A 20,455-nucleotide genomic window follows, 5' to 3' on the forward strand; every position below is an offset into this window, starting at 1 on the left:
CATGTTAATGGGATGTTTTCTAAATGTGCTAATTTTAAAAATTACTGAATTTCTTATGTTAAAAAATGTAGCTGGGTATTTAAAATGTATTTTTTTTTTTTAAGATTTTATTTATTTGCCAGAGAGAGAGAGGGAGAGCGAGCAAGCACAGGCAGAGAAAATGGCAGGCAGGAAGAAGCAGGCTCCCTGCCAAGCAAGGAGCTCGGTGTGGGACTTGATCCCAGGACACTGGCATCATGATCTGAGTCGAAGGCAGCCGCTTAACCAAGTGAGCCACCCAGGCATCCCTAAAATGTATTTTTTATTATAAAAGTAGGATATCTATGTAAAACAATTCAAACAATGCAGCCTTTTTTTTTTTTAAGATTTTATTTATTTATTTGACAGACAGAAATCACAAGTAGGCAGAGAGGCAGGCAGAGAGAGAGGGGGAAGCAGGCTCCCCGCTGAGCAGAGAGCCTGATGCGGGGCTCTATCCCAGGAGCCTGGGATCATGACCTGAGCCGAAGGCAGCGGCTTAACCCACTGAGCCACACCCATGTGCCCCTTAGTTTATAATTTCTCTGCCTTAATTTTAAGCAATTACCTTTTATAATACTATTTTTTAAAATATTTTATTTATTTATTTGACAGACAGAGATTACACGTAGGCAGAGAAGCAGGCAGAGAGAGAGGAGGAAGCAGGCTCCCTGCTGAGCAGAGCCCGATGCGGGACTCGATCCCAGGACCCTGAGATCATGACCTGAGCCGAAGGCAGCGGCTTAACCCAATGAGCCACCCAGGTGCCCCCAATACTATTTTTAATACTCCCATTAAAAATAAGAACATCATAGATATGATTGGCTGAAATGTACATCCTTCTTCAGACACTAAATTCATAACTATATACATTTTTAAGTTTAGTTCTAATTTCTGATCCAGGAAAATCAAGGTTTTTGAACACATTGGATATTTATATTCACACTATAATCAAGGGATAAGGTGCTAATAAGGAAGAAAGCAGTAATAAAGTTACTTAATAGTAATGATCATCATAAAGACAGTCAATGTATATAACAACATATAGGGTCTTTGACATTCTGAATTACATGTAGAGAACAAAACTAAAACCCAGAATCTCTAAATACTGTGGGTAGTCTGCTAGACTGAATGTTCAGATGGTTCATTTGGCAGTGTCCGCTTAGACTTGAATTAATTTATTAGTGTTACAGCATTTTAAAAATTAAAATATTTAGGAGTGAATATAGAAAATAGAAGTGAACTTTTACACTGTTATTTGAAAATCCAGAAGAGGGTTTTTTTCTCAGCTCAGGTTTTTGCTTAAAGATCAAGCATTAAATATTTAATCCTCAAATAATATATGGTTTTTTGAAAGCATCAAATTAATGTAAAGCTTTTTGCTTATAAGCAAAACAAACTGATTTTGGTCCTCTAAGCCCAAAAGAAATGAGAGAAGAGACAGATTTTTTGGAAGTATTCTGAGATAGAACTTAGAATCAGAGGTTGGGTTAAACTGCCAAGCCAAGGATATGAGAATGGGGTACATCAGGCTGGACTGGAAGTTGCTGGATGTTTCTTTGAGTTCCTGCTATAGAAATGATTTAGTTCAGTAACTTCCAGTCTGTTTTCTCTCCCTATTTCACATTTCTGGGGTGAAACGTCCAATTGGCTGACCCCAGGATTAATCCAGTTTTTGCAGGGGAGAGGTTAAGAAATATGGACAGGGAAAGAGTTGATTCCTGGAGCATTCATTTTTGTGTATTATATCCCTTTCTAAGAAATTGGGAGCCATGAGCTGGGGATCCAGCCTCATTGGTATAAGCTGTAGCAAGCATATGTGCATGCATGTATAGTATTCTCAGTTCATACAGGTAGAGTATTAAAGTTGTTACCTTAAAACTGTTAATGAGATTATAACTATGACTTGCGAGAAAGAATCCTTCTTTATTGTGAGAAGTTCATTAATCTTAACATCTCTGAGTTGTGGATTTGAAGCGTAGTTTTTGCTTACATTCCTGTCAAAGTGTTTCTAACAAAAGAGTTCCCACCCGAAAGAAAAAATTCTGTTGCATGATGTTTAGCTTCATGGAACCTCACAAGAGGGAAAAAAATCTAGAACCTAGTGATTATGGTCTGGGCAGAATATAATAGTTGCTTTAAGGGAGTAAGAAAGTGCTTCCGGAGTAAGAAGTTGATTTCTGAGGATTAAGGATAGCTTCCTGAGACAGGAGGCAGTTTAGCTCAATCCAACTGGAGGAGACAATGAGCAAAGCCAAGAGAAAACCTGTGGTTATGAAGGTGTATATGGGATAAATCAGAGTGTCTTGCTAATACATAGAATTATGCATTTACAAAGACCTTACAAGTTATTGGAGGATTTTTGTTTTTAGTAGAGAGATAAAGCAGAACTTTGTCTAGGTTAAACTGGTGTCTAATTTAGGTGAGGTAGGGAAATCAGGAGGCTATTGTGGGAGTTTAGGATAGAGGAAATGAGAACTTGAAATAGGGCAATGTTAGTGGAAATGGACATGAAGATTCTCAAACAGTGGGTTTACCGTTCTGTGGACATTAGCAATCATTTTCCTCTTGCCCAGGTTTCTTTGTAGGCTTTTCTAAATTGTTCCCTAAACTGCAGTTTACTTTTTCTGTTTAGTCTCTGATCTGTGCTCTTAGCAGTGGTCCTGCTACAATGTAAATATCATGTTACTCCCATGGTTAAAATTTTTATGCACCCTCCTCCTACCTAAGTTAAAATTTAAAATCTTTATCATGATGTTCTAAGGTGTGTATTATTGTGTTTCTGCTTAATTTGCTATTCCCCAGTTTCTTCCTTTTGTTTTTTCTGCTTTCCTAAACTACTCAAAGTTCTGTGGTGGATCATCCTCTCAAGTGATCATCCTCTCTGTTGCCCTCTCCCTGGAACAGGGACCTCTCCTTTGTGCTCATCTTTTTAAGATACATAGAAAAGTCTACATGTAGGCAAGTCTTAGCCCAGTAAGTAGAATACTTTATGTTTGCTTCCATTGTTGTATGTATAGATTTTGTTAATGCTGTCTTTTTTGTTTAGATTGTGAATTCCCTGAAGGCAGGTTGACTCTTAACATCTTTTCCTATTACAGAGTAGCTTAGAGATGCATATTTGCCCACCTTTCCTTCCTCCCTCCCTGTAACTAGATGTCATGATTTTCTGACAGTATGGATTCTGAAGCCAAAATGCTTAGGTTGAAAATCCTGGCTCTGCCACTTACTAGTTGTGCAATCATGGGCAGGTTATTTAACCTCTTTGTTTCTTTGTTGCATACTGATGATAAGACCAGTGAAATAATGCTGCCTAACTCATAGGGTGGTTGTGAGGATTGAATTAATATGTCCAAAGTGCTAAGGCCATTGTCTGACATAAGTGATTATGTGTTTGCTCCTTTTTCTGTTATGCATTGTAGTTTAAATACAAATTTGTACTCCTATGGCAAAAACAGTTGCACATACAGTACCTCCTAAATATGTTTGTAATGTGGTATGTTCCTGATTTTTTTTTTCTACTGTAGGTGGGTTGTTAGTATTATTTCCACCAAAGCAGGCTTCAGAATATTCGCCAAAAAATTATTGAGTACTTCCTGTCTGTCAGACATATTCTTGGTAGCTGTGATATAGTTCTATATATATAGGTGAACAAATCTGTGGGCAGGTAGTAAATAATAAATTATGTATTATGTTACTTCATTGAAAGGGCAATGGAAAAATATGAAGGGTAGGGGAAGTGAGTGTTAAGATTGGAAAAGAACTTGTAATTTTAAATAGGGTGGTTAAACTAAGCTTTATATAGTAGGAGAGCATTCCAGCCAGAGGAATCCTTCCACACAAAAGTACTTAAGTAAGAGTGTGTCCTACTTTTTCACAGACTAACCAGGAGGTCACTATGGCTGGTGTAGACTGACCAGTGAGAAGAGGTCAGAGAGGTAAAGGGGTTTGGAGTTAGCTTTTGTAATACATTGTGGACCATTTTAAGGACATTGAGTTTTACTCTTACTCTGAAGTTGGGAGCCATTGTGGAGTTCTGAGTAGAGAAGTGACATTATCAGACTTAAGTGTTAAGAGGATTGTTTTACGAATGGTGTTGTTGAAGATGAAGGTAATGATATTATTGAAGAATGATAGTGGTTCAGGTATCTGGAGGTGGTGAAGATTAGTCATAATCTTTATATATTTTGAAGGTACAGCTGACAGGATTTCCTGTAGATAGGCTGTGGTGTATGAGAGAAAAGTAGTCAAGAATGACTCAAGGGTTTTGCCTAAGCAGCTAGAAGATAGAATTTCATTACGCATGCTGTGGGAAAGGCTGTGGTAGGGGCAGTTTATGGGAAAGATCAGGAGTTCAGTTTTGGACACACTGAATTTTATATTGATGAATGGGGAGAACAGGAGATATAATGGGCATATAGATGATACTTAAAATTTCCAGACTGGATAAGATCCCCAAGCGTGGGCAAAGAAGAGTTATTCCAAGTTTGGGTTACTCTAGAGTTAGAACTTTGGGAAACCTGTAAGGGAAAATGAGCAACAAAGTCCAGTAACTTAAATGAATATAATTAAGGAAGAATGATATCTGTGTGAAGTACTCTTTATAGGCTAATTAAGGATGAAGTGTGAGAATTGACCTTTGGATTTAGCAGTATGGAGGTCATTGATGACTTTGTTAAGAGCGGATTAATTTTTAGTGGTGGGGCTGAACCCTTCTTTGGAGTGGGTTTGAGAGATAACGGGAGGGAGACAACCCTTTTAAGGAATTTTTTTGCCAAGGACAGCAAATAAATAATGCAGAGGATAGGAGGCTAAGTGGAAATTTTTGAGATAGAAATATTGACATATTTGCATAATGGAAATGGAAATGATCTGTTAGAGATTACAAAGTAGATATAGATGTAGTTGACAGGAGAAAGGGAGAATTACCCAAGTGATACTCCTGAGTAGGTGCACAAAAGGAGAGAATCTGATATGTTAATAGATGAGAGAATGAATAGTACATTTGTGATTACAATTGGGAATTCAGTGTGTATGTACGCGATCCTGCTAGTAGGTGGATAAATGTGGTGGAACTCTGGACATTGTTCACTGCTTTAGTTTTAGAAGTGAAGCAGAAAGCAAAGTCATTGAGTGTGATGTTGAGGAAGAACTCATTGGGGGTTTGAGGAGAGGATGATATAAAATAGTTATCTGCAAGAGCCTGAGAGTGAATAAACTGGGGGAAAATTTATTACCTGTCAGCATTAATAGTGTACTTGAGTCCACCTAGCATGGTGGTGCAGTTTTCTGTAACTTTCGTGTTCCTTCTGGAATTAAGATTTGGGTACAGATTTGGTGGGGATAACATTTCACTGGTGTAGTTGATTTTGTGAGCACAGTGAAGGCAAAGAGGTTTAGAGAGTCAACTGTATGCACAGTTTAATTTAAACAGGATAATGAAGAGAGTGGGTGTCAGAGGGGTTGAGGGATAGTTAAAAGGTAGAAGGATCAATGCATTGGAGATCCTGGTCGAGTCAGTTTTTGGAGAAAGTGCAATAGTAGGTTTTCTAGTTCATCAGGAACTGCAAAACATATAAATAAGGTTTGACAAAGCGAGGTGATACACAGGCGTTTTTTGCTATTCTCTCTTCTTATCTTTTAGCTGCAATACTTTATTTATTTAGTTAGTTAGTTATGAAGGAAAGAGTTTTGTTAAATGGTGGAGAGAGGAATATTGGATAAGAGATTTTCTCCTCTAATGAAAGGAATAGTTAAAGAGTATTCTTAGGCCAGAGAGATTGCCTGAAATCTTTAGTGTGTTGTGTAGCAGTACATAAGATAAGACCAACCATTTTATTGTGGTCTAACAGAGGTCTTGCTTACTGTTTTAATTCTTTTCTTGGTAATGCCACCTTGAAAGCTGTCTGCATAGTTCTGTAATATTCTCAGGTGTTCTCCCTGTCCTGAGTTTCTTGAGGAAAAACAACCATTGAGTGCTTACTAAGTGTGAGTTACTTTGCTGACATGCAGTCTCCTTACACTAATGTTAATCCTCACAGTTTTGTGATAGGTACAATTATTTCCATTTTATAGATGAGGAAACAAAGGAATTATTTTAGATAACTGTCAAATGAAAAATGAAAAAGTGGCTAAGCTGAAATTGGAGCTTGGCCAAGCTTCCGGTTTATTTTCTTGGCTTCATCACATATAGATGGACATTCTGAGGAAGGATTATCCATTTCATTGTTCATGTGTTTGTTTTCCACGTATTTAGACAGATCTTGGGCCAGAGTATAAATTGTCCTTGTAGTATATGTTGTGCTTTTAATGATATGTTTTTCTTCCTTTTGAGAGTAAAGATGCAGAAAAATACTTCCTAAGTAATTATGTCTTTAATTAGTAATTTTAGAGTAGCACATAACTCCGGGGCATACTTCAAAACATGAACAGAAATAATCTGTATATGACATAGCAGAAAATAGACACATACCAGTCTACTGAAAGCCATTATTACAAATACTGTTAGACTCTTCAAGCCTTGTCTTCAAACTCAAGATTCTCCAGGATGAACCCTGTGTACTAAAGTATACAGTAATCTCCCACCATCCTTGAATGTGTAAACTCATTTTTTTTTAAACTTTTTAAAAAAAATTTTATTTATTTGACAGAGAGATCACAAGTAGGCAGAGAGGCAAGCAGAGAGAGAGAGAGGGGAGGAAGCAGGGCTCCCTGCGGAGCAGAGAGCCCCATGTGGGGCTCGATCCCGGGACCCTGGGATCATGATCTGAGCTGAAGGCAGAGACTTTAAGCCACTGAGCCACCCAGGCGCCCCTAAACTCATTTTTATATTTCAGTAACAGAAACTGTTACTTCATCATTTACATACATTTCAGTCTTTTTAAAAAGAAAACCCGGGGTGCCTGGGTACCTCAGTCGATTAAATACCAGACTCTTCATCTCAGCTCAGGTCTAGATTTCAGGGTCCTAAGTTCAAGTGTCATGTTGGACTCCCAAAAGCTGGGGCATGGAGCCAATGTAAAAAAGAAAAGAAGAAAAAAAAAACCCAACAATTAACTGATTGCTTTGCACCACATGAGTTTGTGGGTCAGTGTGGAAAGATTTTTGTTGTTGTTTTTTACCTCTTCCTTTCTCAGTACACAAGATGACACCTGAGGGGGAAAAAATGTAAGGTCACATCTCCACAGCACATTTTCCTGCACAGTTGAAAATGATTTTGTGAGACAGGCTTTAATGTTAGTGAGTGTTTTATTTATTTTTTAAACAAATCACCTACATTTTAGAATTTCTTTCTGCCATTAAAAATATACATGCATATTACTTTATCCTTCAAATTTTGTGAGACTTCGATCTGGCAGTTCTCATTTTCCCGATCTTACTGATTTTCAGGAACCGACGTAATCCTCAACAAGAGGAATTGTGTATTGCAGTGGTACTTGATGTGTGTGTGGGACAGTGCCCCCCCCCCCCCGGGTTCATTTGGCATTTTCTGGAGATATTTTTGGTTGTCAACATTCTCGGTGGGAGTGCTGCTGGCATCTAGTTGTAGAGGCCAGGGACTATACTAAACACTCTGCAGTGTACGGGACATTCCACCATAACAGAACTGTGTAGCCAAAAATGTCAGTAATGGTTGGGAAATTGTCTCTTTTAAGCTCCTACTTTTAGGTCCTGTACTTTTCCACTTTATTTTTCTGCATTCTGCTCATCCTTCTACAAGTCCAACTTACAATCCTCCTTTGCCCTGATGCCTTTCCTAGATAGCTCTAAGCCTACATTTCATATTTCCTGTCTCTAGGTTCCGTTTACCATCACTAAATCTCTACAACTAATAGTTTATGATGTTTTATTTGTTTATTGTCTTTGTATCATGTTTTCTAACCTAATTTTACTAGTGGAGGATCAGTGATGTATATCTTCTGAGTTTTCTAACTGCTGATGTGTTTGCCCCTGATGTGTTGTGTGAGTTGGTAGAATGCAAAAAGGGCCCAGGGCCTACCTAGGCTCTGACAAACTTTACAGTGAAGGAATGGACCATTGCCTGTTGATGGAAATTTGGAATTGGTATCCTATGGATTGTGGGGGAAAGTAATAGCAGTAGTGGTGAAAGCAGTAAGAAGAGCTGCTCCTGCTCCCTTCCAGTAGGGGACAGAATAGATCCACCTCAGCCATTAAGCTGGTGCTATAAAAAAAACTCTGGTATCCTCCGAGTTTTGAATTGGTTGTCTCTCTTAAACCTGAGCCTTGCTGTTAGAGATTTATCTTTGGGTCACCTGTTCATGGGGGACAGACGGGTTCATGTTGGTAATATTAATAAATTTTAGAAAGATTTTCAATAAGGGGCCAAAGGATAGCTAAATTAGGCTAACCAGACACACTGTTTCTTCAACTTTCTGCTTTAATTGGTAGGGAGAGATGGGTCCGTAGAGAAAAGTAACTTGACTCTTTAAAACATGTTAGAACCCTTATCATGAATATATAAGTTGCCAAAGAAGAAACCCAGGTTCATGCTGAGTATTATCTGAACATTTGTGTTACCTCTTGAAGCTTTTCTTTTCCATTGAATTGGATCTTTGATGGGTACAACTGTCAGATATTTTAGTACTCTTAATTTGAAAATTCATTTTCAGTATTTAATTAGAGCTTCATTGCTTTGAAGCAGGTAAATACCATGCCATCTTCAGATAGGACTTTCTGAGCAAGAAAATGTGTTAATATTTCAAGGGTAATTTCAAAATTGGAACAAATAGACAAAAATTTTAGTGTCACTTCAACATTTATGTTAAAAACAGTTGCTCTTTTTTAAGCAATCAGTACAAAATGGCAATTCAAAAGTTATGTTCATACTTGTATTGCCTAGTAGTTTACTTTTTCTTTTAAGGAGTGTGGGGATGGGGCAGTGCTGCTTAATTGGGGACAATTTTTGTCTTCTATGTAACATTTGGCATTGTTTGTAGATGTTTATGGTTGTCACAACTTTTGAGAGGGTGGAGATTGGGTGCTTCTGACTTAAAGCAGGTGGAGAGAGGCCAGGGATGCTGCTCAGCATCTTACACTACACAGGACCTTCCCCTATGACAAAGAACTGCCATGCTCACATGTCAGTGGTGCCAAAGTTGAGGAACCCCAGGATGAGAGGATTGGAAAGGACCTATTCCAGACACAAAAGAAATGTCTTGTGACCAGTGAACATAGGTTAAAATACTCGATTTTACTAGCAGTAAATGAAATGCAAATAAAGTGATTTTCTGCTGTTAAATTGTGCAGGAGTTTTGAAAGAATTTAATACTTGAATGAAAGAGGTTTTTTTTTTTTTTTGAAATAGGTGTTTCTATCCTGATGACGCTTAAAAGTGGTACAACATTTCTGAGAGGCTGTTGAAAGTACATTTATCAGAAGTTGATACTTGTATTTTAGACTCAGTAATTCCATTTAAGGAATCTATACTAAAGTAATAAACAGATGCCTTCAAAGTTTATTATTAGGATATTAACCACAATTACTTTTAATTGTAATCAGCTGGAAGAAAACCTCTTTTTAAAATTGTGTTTATTCTTAATCTCAGAAAACTGAGGGTTGCTGGAGGGAGAGGGGGTGGCAGAGGGTGGTTGGGTTATGGACATTGGGGAAGGTATGTGCTATGGTGAGTGCTGTGAAGTGTAAACCTGGCGACTCACAGACCTGTACCCCTGGGGCTAATAATACATTATATGTTAATTTAAAAATTAAAAAATTAAAAAAAAAGATTTTGCAGAAAAGTATGTATAAAGTTATCCCTACTGCACCTTAATTTTTATTAAATCTATTTTATTAAAAATGGTTATTAAATAATGGTGCAGCTGTATGTGATACAAATTAAAAATCCTACCAGAGACTACAGATCGTGGGACAATATCCATAGTAAATAGGGGAAAAAAAGGGTTATCAAAATAGAATGCCATATTTTAATAAGAATAGAATAGTGAAAAATACACTAAAATATATTTTAATGATAATTACTGGACAGTTCATGGGCAGTGTTCATTTTGTTTCTATTTTCTAATTTTTTATGACTGTGCTATTAAAATATAGTTGGAAAAAATACTTTTTACACTTTGGTAAAATTTTGTAGTAGTCCTACCATTTCTTAGGGTATTTCCTGAGTAATCGGTCCTTTCCCATATACCATGTTTCCTTGTGTTGGGTTTATTTCTGGGCTCTCTGTTCTCTGATATATTTTATTTACTCATTTAAATGATAAAATATGGTATGGTGTAATCATGATGAAAAAGGAATATTCCCTTGATTGGGGCCCTACTTACAGAAATTTTCTGAGCTAGTAATTGGTATTTTAAAGTTTTTAAAAATGCTGTCATGATGTTGTGTAAGCAATTCACAATATGTTATTTTTGCCACATGTTTTTGCTCATGTAATTCAATATTCAAATTAAATTTACTTGGTTTTGCTCTTTCCTGTCATGTAAAAATTCTGACTTTTTGTTTTAAGATTTTATTTGAAAGAGATCACAAGTAGGGGAAGGGGCAGAGGGAGAAGCAAATTCCCTGCTAAGCAGGGGTACTGATGAGGACTTCATCCCAGGACCCTGGGATCATGACATGAACTGGAGGCAGACATCAACTGGCTGAACCACCCAGGCCCCCCAAATTCTGACACTTAAAATCTTCTGATTTGAATAGCTACCTTTTGAAGATGTTATGAACTTGTCACCCAGCCCTCTTAAATTTGGTTTTTTTTTTTCATTCATTCTTCATGTATTCCCCTTTGATATTTGCATATGGTGTAGTATTTGCTATTCCTGGAGGTAGTAGGGCTCTCCTGTGTTCTCTTGTGTTAGCTTCCCACACAGATTTTGTGTAGAAACCATTGAGGCTGAGTAGAAGTAATCTTAATAGAATTTGAAACTGTAAGAGGCAGGAGGTTAAGATGGTGGTTACTGGCCCCTGAAGTGTTCTAGAACCCGCTGAGAAAATAGGAGATTTTCTGCCCTTGAGCGGGTATAGACTTGTGAATTCCTGTGGGGATAATAAGGTCATTGTGTGATATTTCATAGGGTATCTTTATTAGTGCTGTGTCTCTCTAAAGGAGAAGTTGCATGAAAGTAAAGATGGAAAGAAGAAAGTGGAGGGAGGTGAGGTTTACTTTAAAAAAAATTAATGAGTGGGGTGCCTGGGAGGCTCAGTCATTAAGCGTCTGCCTTTGGCTCAGGGTCTGGGGTCTGGGGTCCTGGGATCCAACCCCACATTGAGCTTCCTGCTCAGTGGGAAGCCTGTTCTTCTCTTATACTGTCCCTGCTTGTGTTCCCTTTTTCACTATCTCTCTCTGTCAAATAAATAAATAAAATCTTTAAAAAATTAAGGAGTAATTTCAGTAAATTCTTGAGTTAATTTTAGCAAAGCATATTAAATTAATGTGGAGGAATTGATTTGATTTTAAAGTTGAAAATGTATGTCTTTTTGTTTTTTTAAAGATTTTATTTATTTGACAGACAGAGATCACAAGTAGGCAGAGAGGCAGGCAGAGAGAGAGAAGGAAGCAGGTTCCCTGCCTAGCAGAGAGCCCGATGCCGGGCTCGATCCTAGGACCCTGGTATCATGACCTGAGCTGAAGGCAGAGGCTTTAACCCATTGAGCCACCCAGGTGCCCCGAAAATGTGTGTTTTTTGAACATCTTCTTAGAATAATTTTATTTTCATTTGAAAAATAAGGTTTTTTTTTGTTTCTAGTTTCTACTCAACCAATGAGTACATTCCTAAGAAAATACTTTTTCTTTGCAAGATCCTTAGTTTATTTGCTCATGGCCTATTGTTGTGTTCAAATTCTATAATATTCATGAAAACATTTTCTGTTTTTGTTTTTGTCACAGTTGTAGTGTAACAAAAAGCTACGTTTTTGACGTTTTTGTAGAAGTGGTTTTTCATCTCTATATGGTATAGTGACTTCTGAATTGGATCTCTTGGATCTAATTCAGAGTAACTGCTTTTGATACCTTTGAAACTTAAAATACAATATGTATAAAATTCATTTAGTTTATGGGACTTAATTCCTGTCTGACAAGTTAATATCATAGTCTTTGAAGCTCCCATAGTTTGCTTACCCTGGGCTCTATCTTTCCTGATCTCAAAACCTTATCTCAAAACCTTTTCTTATCTCAAAACCTTCCCAGAATAGAGCAGGGAATGGAAGAAGATGTGATCATGGAAATAGCATGATCCTCTCTAAAATTTTTTAATATTAATAAAATTTGTATACCATATAAGTTAATCATTTAATAGAATGGAATTGTCAAGTTGCATGTTAACTCTGTGTTTAACTGAGATACTGCCAGACTATTTTCCCACAGTGGCTATACCATTTTGCACTCCCACCGACAGTGTATAAGATTTCCAATTTCATCCTGCATCCTCCCCAATACTTGTTATTGTCCCAACTTTTTGATTATAGCTACCTTTAGTAGATGTGAAATGGTATCTTATAAAATGTGCTTTGATTTGTGTTTCCCTAGTGGATAATAATGTTAGTCATCTTTTAATGTACTCATTGGCCATTTATTTTCTTTGGAGAAATGCCTATTTGAATCTTTTGTCCAATTTTCAACACTTTTCTTTTGGGGTAAAATGTACATAACAAATCTTGGCATTTTAAGTGTATAACTTGGGGATATTAAATACTTTTCTACAGTCTTGTGCCACAGTCATCACTATCCATATCCAGGCCTTTTTTTAATCTTCCCATACTGAAACTCTGTACTCATTAAACAGTAATGTAATACCTTACCTTTTCCCCAGCCCCTGGGCTAATGCCTTTCTACTCCTTGCCTCTGATTCTATTTTAGATACCTCATGTAAGTGAAATCATAAAATTTGTTCTTTTGTGTCTGGCTTATTTCACTTAGCATATTGTGTTCAAGATTTTTCAAAGTTGTAGCATGTGCCAGAATTTCCATTTTAAGCCCTAATAATATTCCACTGCATGTATTTACACCACATTATTTATGCATTCGTGTGTTGATTGATGGTATTTTGCACCTTTTGGCTACTGCTTTGTGAATTGGTGTACACGTTCTGATTGAGTCCTTGCTTTCACATGTTTTGGGTATTTACTTGGAAAGGGAATGGCTGATCACCTGGTAATTCTTTGTTTTTGTTTTTGTTTTGTTTTTATTTTTGAGAAACCACCACACTTCTCTACAGTTGCTGCATCATTTTGTATGCCCTCCAGCTAGTATGAGGTTCCAATTTCTTCACAGCTTTGGCGGCCAATACTTGCTGTTTCCTGTGTTTTTGTTTTTGTTGTTGTTGCTGTTTGCATAGCAGGCGACCTAATGGATGTGAAGTTCTGTCACGTTTTGGTTTTGATGTACATTATCCCAGTGATTAGTGAGGTTGGGCATCTTTCCATGTTATTGGTCTTTTGTATATCTTTGGAGAAATGTCTGTCCAACTACTTCGCCTATTTTTTCACTGGGTTGTGTTCTATGCCCTCCTGCCCTCCCCCACTTGCTTATTTGTAGGAGTTCTTTTTATATCCTGGTTATTAACACCTTATCAGATAGATGATTTGCAAGTATTTCTTCTGTTCTGTGGGTTTGCCTTTTCACTTGTTAATAGTGACCTTTGAGACAGAAAATATTTTGATTTTGAACATAGTTCAAGCTTTTTGTTGTTGTTGTCACATAGTACTGTTTAAGTCGACAGTGACTGATTCCGAAATGTCTTGGGAATGTATCAGGAGCCTTCTAGGCTTCTACTGAAAAACATTTTCTAGTTTCACTTTCTGTTTTGAAGTCAAATTTTTCGTTGGCCACAAGTATTTTAGTTACTGGTTATATCTCTTGAAGTCCTTCATTTCTTAAAAAATATCTACCAAATTTTCTTGTTCTAAAAAAGCCTTGTTTGACAGTCCTTTCAAGTAAAAACTGCCTTCTAAGATAGCAGCTAGTTCAGCTCGCAACAATATTCAACTATTTTTCCTTGAAATGTATATAATATTTTGATACATTTTTCATGTATTATTTGTCCCATTTTGTTACAGAGAATATTAAGAAAATGCATATTCAGAGGTTGAGTATTAATAAAATTAGTATTTATTGTTTTATTAAACTTTAAATGAAATGTTTTTTTGTTTTACTGTGAATTTTTGGTGGGTGAAGAAGGTGATGACTGACTAGTAGATAGGAGTTTGGAACTGTTGCTTGATTTCTGCTAAGTGTCTTCATTTTCCCTGTTGCTGTTCTTGCACCATCAAGACAAATATTAACATAGTAAAAATATCAACTCTTATTCTTATGAGAAATGGCTTTGGCCTCTTACAATACATTTTTGAGAACTGCTGCCCTAGTTTGTAGTAGTATGGATGGGGGAAGAGAGTACAGATTAACACTTCCCTTATTTTGCTTAAGTAGTCACCTGTTTAAGATGTATCTGCTGCCATTAATGGTTTGTACTTTCAACTTTGGGAAATGGTTGACATTCTTGACTCTTGGATCTCCTGGAATGTAGAGTATTCAGGCAGGTATCATCACAAAATGTTTTTATATTAGTGGTAAAATTTAAAAGGACAGGGAGAAAAGGTGTTCTTATTAACCTAGTAAGTGAATAGATATTAAAAGCACATAAATTATATATTTTTACTTTGCAGATACATGTTACATAGAACCTATGATATGTACCCTTTAAGAGATAGAAGATTCTGAAAATACTAGCTAAAAGAAAAGAGTAATGTGAAGTTCATTTTGCTGTTTAACATAGATATAAGACAAGAAACCTTTATTTGTCTATGTAAGCATTATAGCTTGAATACTAAGAGCTTCGGGTCTGGAGTCATTCTGACTTGCCTATTTAAAATGTGAATTTGAGCCAATTTCTAATAACCTATTTACGATGGTCTGGTAACACCTCTCTGGCTGACTTGTTAGGAGCAGTAGAGTCAAAATAATGTTTTAAAGTTGCTAATAATGAGACGTAGTACATAATGGGCTTTTAGCTGGAGGTTGTTCATTTTAAAGATTTTTAACAGAGATTGGGGTTTCATTTGGATCAGGGGTGGGGAGAATTGGTGTAACTAGTTTGGAGTTTGTGAGTCAGATTCATAGGCCTGGTACTTGCCACTTAACAAAGATATTCTCACTGCCCCTTACTCAGATCTTAATGTTATTAGCATCAGTGTTATCCTATATTCTGTTTTGTGCTTTGTGTTGAAGAATTGTAAAGCTACATGTTACTGTGTTTTGTTTGATTTTTTGCTTATAGGATTCAGTGGTCCCAATTTAAAGGCTATTTTATTTTCAAACTGGAGAAAGTGATGGATGATTTCAGAACTTCAGCTCCTGAACCAAGAGGTCCTCCCAACCCAAATGTCGAATATATTCCCTTTGATGAAATGAAGGAAAGAATACTGAAAATTGTCACTGGATTTAATGGGTATGCACTTAATATTATTTTAAAGGTTTAGTTTTTAGCAGAACATTAAGGATTTTTATTTGTTTTGATCATTGATTATCCATTAAGTAAGTTCTGTGTCTCAGGTGACATTTAGTAGTTAGTGATTTTTAGCTTACAAGTATTAAATAATGAGTGTATCTATTTATTTATTTAACTTGAACCATGTTTATGGGTGTGTAAGTGGCATTTGGACTTTAAAATGGGTTTGACAGTGGAGGCATTCAGGAAATGTTTTTTCTTTTCATTTTATACGTGATATAAATCTTTATACTTTACCTAGAACCTGCATATCATTGAGATGAGTATTATTTTTCTAAATGAAAAATGACAATTTATGAACGTATAAATTACTTAGGACTTTCTATTTAAAATTTTTTTTGGAGTTCCTCTTTTACTCCCAAGTAAACAAGTAATCATTTTTAGCCCTTTGTAAACATTGCATTAAAAGATACAGTGTATTAAAATAAATGGCTATTTTAAAAAATGTTGCTGTGTGTCATATTCTTTGTCATTTTAAGTATTTTTCTTGGTATTTGTAGAGTTTTCTTTATTGAAGGGAAGAAGTATTTTTGATGTTGAATTGTTCAGTATTTAGATTGATATTAGCGATTTGGATACCAAATTTAATGAATTGTGGATATGTTAACCATGAATTCATATTTGAGATAGGTTTTATTTGAAGAGGTTTCATTTGTAACTATTAGATAGCATAAACAGTCTCATTCTTTTCAGATATTTAAACACATAGGATTTGCAACAAGGTAGTGTAATTCAGTTAATCCTTTGTTATATATCATGTATCCATGCTTTTAAGTTTTGAGTTTTGCTTAAAATAACACATTCTTAGACTTTGGCTTTAGGTATGTTGCAAAAGTGCTTTGTTGGGGTAGAATATATGGCTTTATCTTTGAGCTGCCTTTAGGGGTTTGGGATGGGAAGGGCGCTTATTTTGACTTTGTACCCTGTTGTACTTCTGTACACTCTATCGAAAATTATTTATCTGTATGCACATACTGCTTTTGTCAATAATAATATTTTTTAAAAGCACATACCCAGACAAAGCCACATGCTTTATGTTAGAAATATGTTGCATAAGATTTAGTCTTGAACTAAATTATTCAATATAAGAATACTTCTTTGGGATATTTATAAATAGTACACAGATAGTACTTAGACGTTATAACTCATCTTTTCAGTAAGTTATGGCTACCATTTAAAAATTAAGAGTCAAGGTAAAAGAGGTCATAATATGCTACTGCTTTGTGAATGGTAAACTAATATAGTTGTGATTCTGAATTAGTAATACTATTTTCAGTTCTTTCAAAATTAAGATTGACTAGACAGATATGTAGACTAAATAAATCTAAATATAATTAGTTTGTAAAGCAGGTAATTAACATACTTCTGAAAATGATTTAAATGGTCATTAAATGCATACCTAAGACACAGTTGCTTTAAAAAATATTTTTCATCTTTGAACCATTAGTATTTTGAACTTACATTGTTTTTAATTTGATTTTTCAAAATAGTTTATGAATCCTTTTTCCTAGTTAGGCAGGATTGAGGTCTTAATCAGTGATAAGTATTTTTCAGTTTTTAATTAACCTTGTTTGTCTTTGTTATATTGATATATTGAAACATGTTCATTTTTTTAAATTTTATTTTTATGTATGAATATATTCATTAATTGGTGTGTTAAAAATGTGTTAAGAGTAGTGGCTCCAAGTAGCATTTTGGTCTTTTTCAGCCAGATTGAGGATTTGTCCTTCTTAGTATACCTTTACCACTCTTTATAATAGGTCACGTTTTAAGTTATAAAAATATTTGTTAAAATTTTTAAAAAGATCCTTAGATGTCACAGGAGTAGTACATAAAGAAAAGAAAGTGGGATCATATCATATGCTAGTTGTATTTTCCTTTTTGAAGAGCTTTGACATCTATCAGTGCATTTATAGTGGTATCTTCTGTTCATCTGTGTATTTGAAATGACTGCATTATTTTTTATTATACGAACAAGTTTGTTTTATTTCTGTTGGTGGGTGTTTATTTTTTGATTATTTTAAGTAGTGCTTGTAGTGAGCATCCTTGTACGTACATCTTGTGTTGATGAATGTCACACATTGAATGTATGTGTAGGTTGTTGCTTTTAATTTGTAGAAATGGAATTGTTAATGTCACAGTGTACACATACTTAAAATTTCTATTGAACTGTCAAGTTGACCTTGCAAAATGTGTATTATTTCATGTGTGTGTAAATGCGGATACTGTAATCCCTTAATGTCATGTGTGTGCAGCGCATGCATGTGCACACAGATTTATGTGTCTTTGAGTGCAGGTGAAATTGAACATCTTAACAGGTTCTTATATTAGCTCTTACAAATTGTGGTTTCATACCCTTTTTTTTTATTTTGCAGTGATTTTCTTATTGGTAAGTTTATTGTTTTTGCTTTTAATTAGTAAAAGCTCGGTTTTTAAATGCTTCATAGTATTTAGTTCTGAAAAAGATTATTCATTTTCTAAAATTATTTTAGTATATTGTCAACATTTAAATTTTCCCTCTTTGAAGTGGAAATTGTCCATTCAGTTGTTGGCTTGATTTCTTGAACTGTAAGATTCTGAAAGACAGGGTTAACCATCTTTTCCAAACAAGGCCTACAACAGTGAATGCCTGAACAGTAGGTTTTCAAACAGTACTGAATAAATCAGTGAAAGGAATAAAAACGTGTTTCTATATTTGTATTTTATTTGTAGTAGTTCATTCCTGTTGTACACAAAGAGGCACTTCAAGGGGTAGAAAGAAATGTAATTTACATTTTTAGTAGTTTTTTAAAAGATACTTATGTGTCGACTCTAAATTACTGACAGTTTAAGAATAATGAATATAAATTAACTCTCCTTTGTCAGTGTTGTTAGATCTTTCTAAATAAGCAGTAAGTTTAAGGTATTGATTGGTTGACTAAAGTAGTGTGGTTTACATGTTTATGAGCAGGTCTAGAAAAAGTACATAACCATTTGATACCTAAAGATCTTTATTGTCACATCATCTTTCTAAGGCAGGTGTACAGTTGGTTACAACTGAAGAGCGCTTTTCATCTTTTGGCATGATAGTCTTTCTGAATGTTGAATTTTTTCTCTAAAGTTACTTTAAATGTACATGATTGACCAGATTTTTCTTAGTCATAAAAGCTTTCACATTATTGTTTTTTTTTATTTTTAATTTTTTATTAACAAATAATGTATTATACATTATTGTTTTATATGTGTGTTGCTTACACACAGCGCTTGAAAATTTCTGCACCTGAGAGTGTGCCTCTTCATACTTTTTTAAAAGGTCATGTATGAGATTTTTGCATTCTTAAATCTGGATCATAGATTTAAAGCATAATCCTATTTTGATTTTGTATTGTTTGCTTTACAGTTAGTTTGAGATTATTCAGAGATGAGAGAATAGGTTCTAGCTATTTGTTACTTTTTTCTCTTACTTCCTTTGACCTGTTTATTGCTGCTTCCAGAATTCTCTTCTGGAGAATTTTTATTTAGGAGAAGTAGAGTTTTTGTGTCAGTATTTGTTGAACATATTAAATCTTTTAGCTATATGTGTTTATTTCCATTTTCTTCACTGTCTTTCACTTAGCATAACTAGTAGAGAATTGGAATTATTTAGTAGCCTTACCTCCTCCTACCTCACCTTGCCTTGTCCTTTGATCATATGGTTTGATTTGACGTTCTAATAAAATGTTTTAAATTGAAAGCAAAAGTCCTGATTTTTTTTCTTGACATTTTTGATTTGATGCCAGAACAAGGACAGTTCAGACTACTGTAGGCATTATAAAAGATTATTAACTTGAATGAAAGTGTTGACAGTTGTTACATACTTATTTTGGGATAGGGAGTGGCACAGATACTAGTTTATAATTACTTAGCATTATTTAAAGAGGCTAATTCTTCATTTTATTGTTTGTACTTGTCATTTTACATTGATGTTTTCAGTAATCTCAATTTCTGACATTGATTGCAGGTAGAAAATATATACATAACAATATTTAAGTATGTGTATATTTGTACAAATCTAAAGCCTGAGTACTGATAGAGATATTGTATAGATACTAAGATAAAGATAATATCAGTGATATTTCCAGTGATAATTCTGACTTTTGTAGGACTTAAGAGTAAACAAAACTGAACCTGTTTGTTCAGCCTTAGATAACTGAGATAGATATATATAGATTTTTTATTTTATTTTATTTTCTTAGTGATAACTGAGATAAATTTAAGCTAGTTTTTACCTGAATAGTTCAGGTCAGATTTAAGTGATTTTGTTAACTAAGGCATAGTATAAATGTAACCATTCATAGAAAATAAGGACATAGTAAAAATGACATCTTTATGTGTAAAACTGAAGTTGAGCTGGCTGTTTTAACATTTTTCGTAACAGGATGTCTGATTTTATGGTTATCTCTTAGTTTTTGTACTCAAACGGCCTCTGTGTTATATTTTATATTCGCCTCTTTTTCATGAGGAAAGTTGCTTGCATTGGAAAGGAATAAGGTAATCAGTTATCTGATTTTATCTTAAATTCTGAATTAAGTGCACATTTTTCTTCTCTGAATGTCTTCTTTCCAGTTGAATACCTGTATATATTCAGAATATTTGTACATCTTAATGATGAAACATTAAATAGACTAAGATAAATTTTAGTCAGACTGTAATCTCAGCTTAAAATAGAAGATAGGAAATTCTTCCTTCAGGTGTTGGCCTTATTGTCTAAAATTTCTTTCTATTAAAAGTAGCATTGGATTGCTAATTCATGGTTTGATGTCTTTCCCTCATATTCAGCCCCTTTCATGATACTGAATTCTCATTAAGACTTACACATATTAAAGGTTTGGGCATACAGAGGGAGAGAGAATCTCAAACAGGCTCCACACCCGGTTCAGAGCTTGATCCCAGGCTCTATCTCATGTCCCTGAAGTCTTGACCTGAGCTGAAATCAAGAG

General features: G+C 35.0%; 1 protein-coding gene across 1 annotated transcript in view; it reads left to right on the top strand.

The window, feature by feature from the left end:
- Positions 1–20,455, top strand: part of PPP4R2 (protein phosphatase 4 regulatory subunit 2) — a 52,323-nt gene that overhangs the window by 19,894 nt on the left and 11,974 nt on the right. The window contains exon 3 of the mRNA XM_059390164.1: positions 15,267–15,437. Within this exon, the coding sequence (XP_059246147.1) occupies positions 15,267–15,437 (171 nt within the window). The remainder of the gene's footprint in view (positions 1–15,266; positions 15,438–20,455) is intronic.

This window comes from Mustela nigripes, chromosome 2 (genome assembly GCF_022355385.1).
Source record: "Mustela nigripes isolate SB6536 chromosome 2, MUSNIG.SB6536, whole genome shotgun sequence".
Taxonomy (NCBI): domain Eukaryota; kingdom Metazoa; phylum Chordata; class Mammalia; order Carnivora; family Mustelidae; genus Mustela; species Mustela nigripes.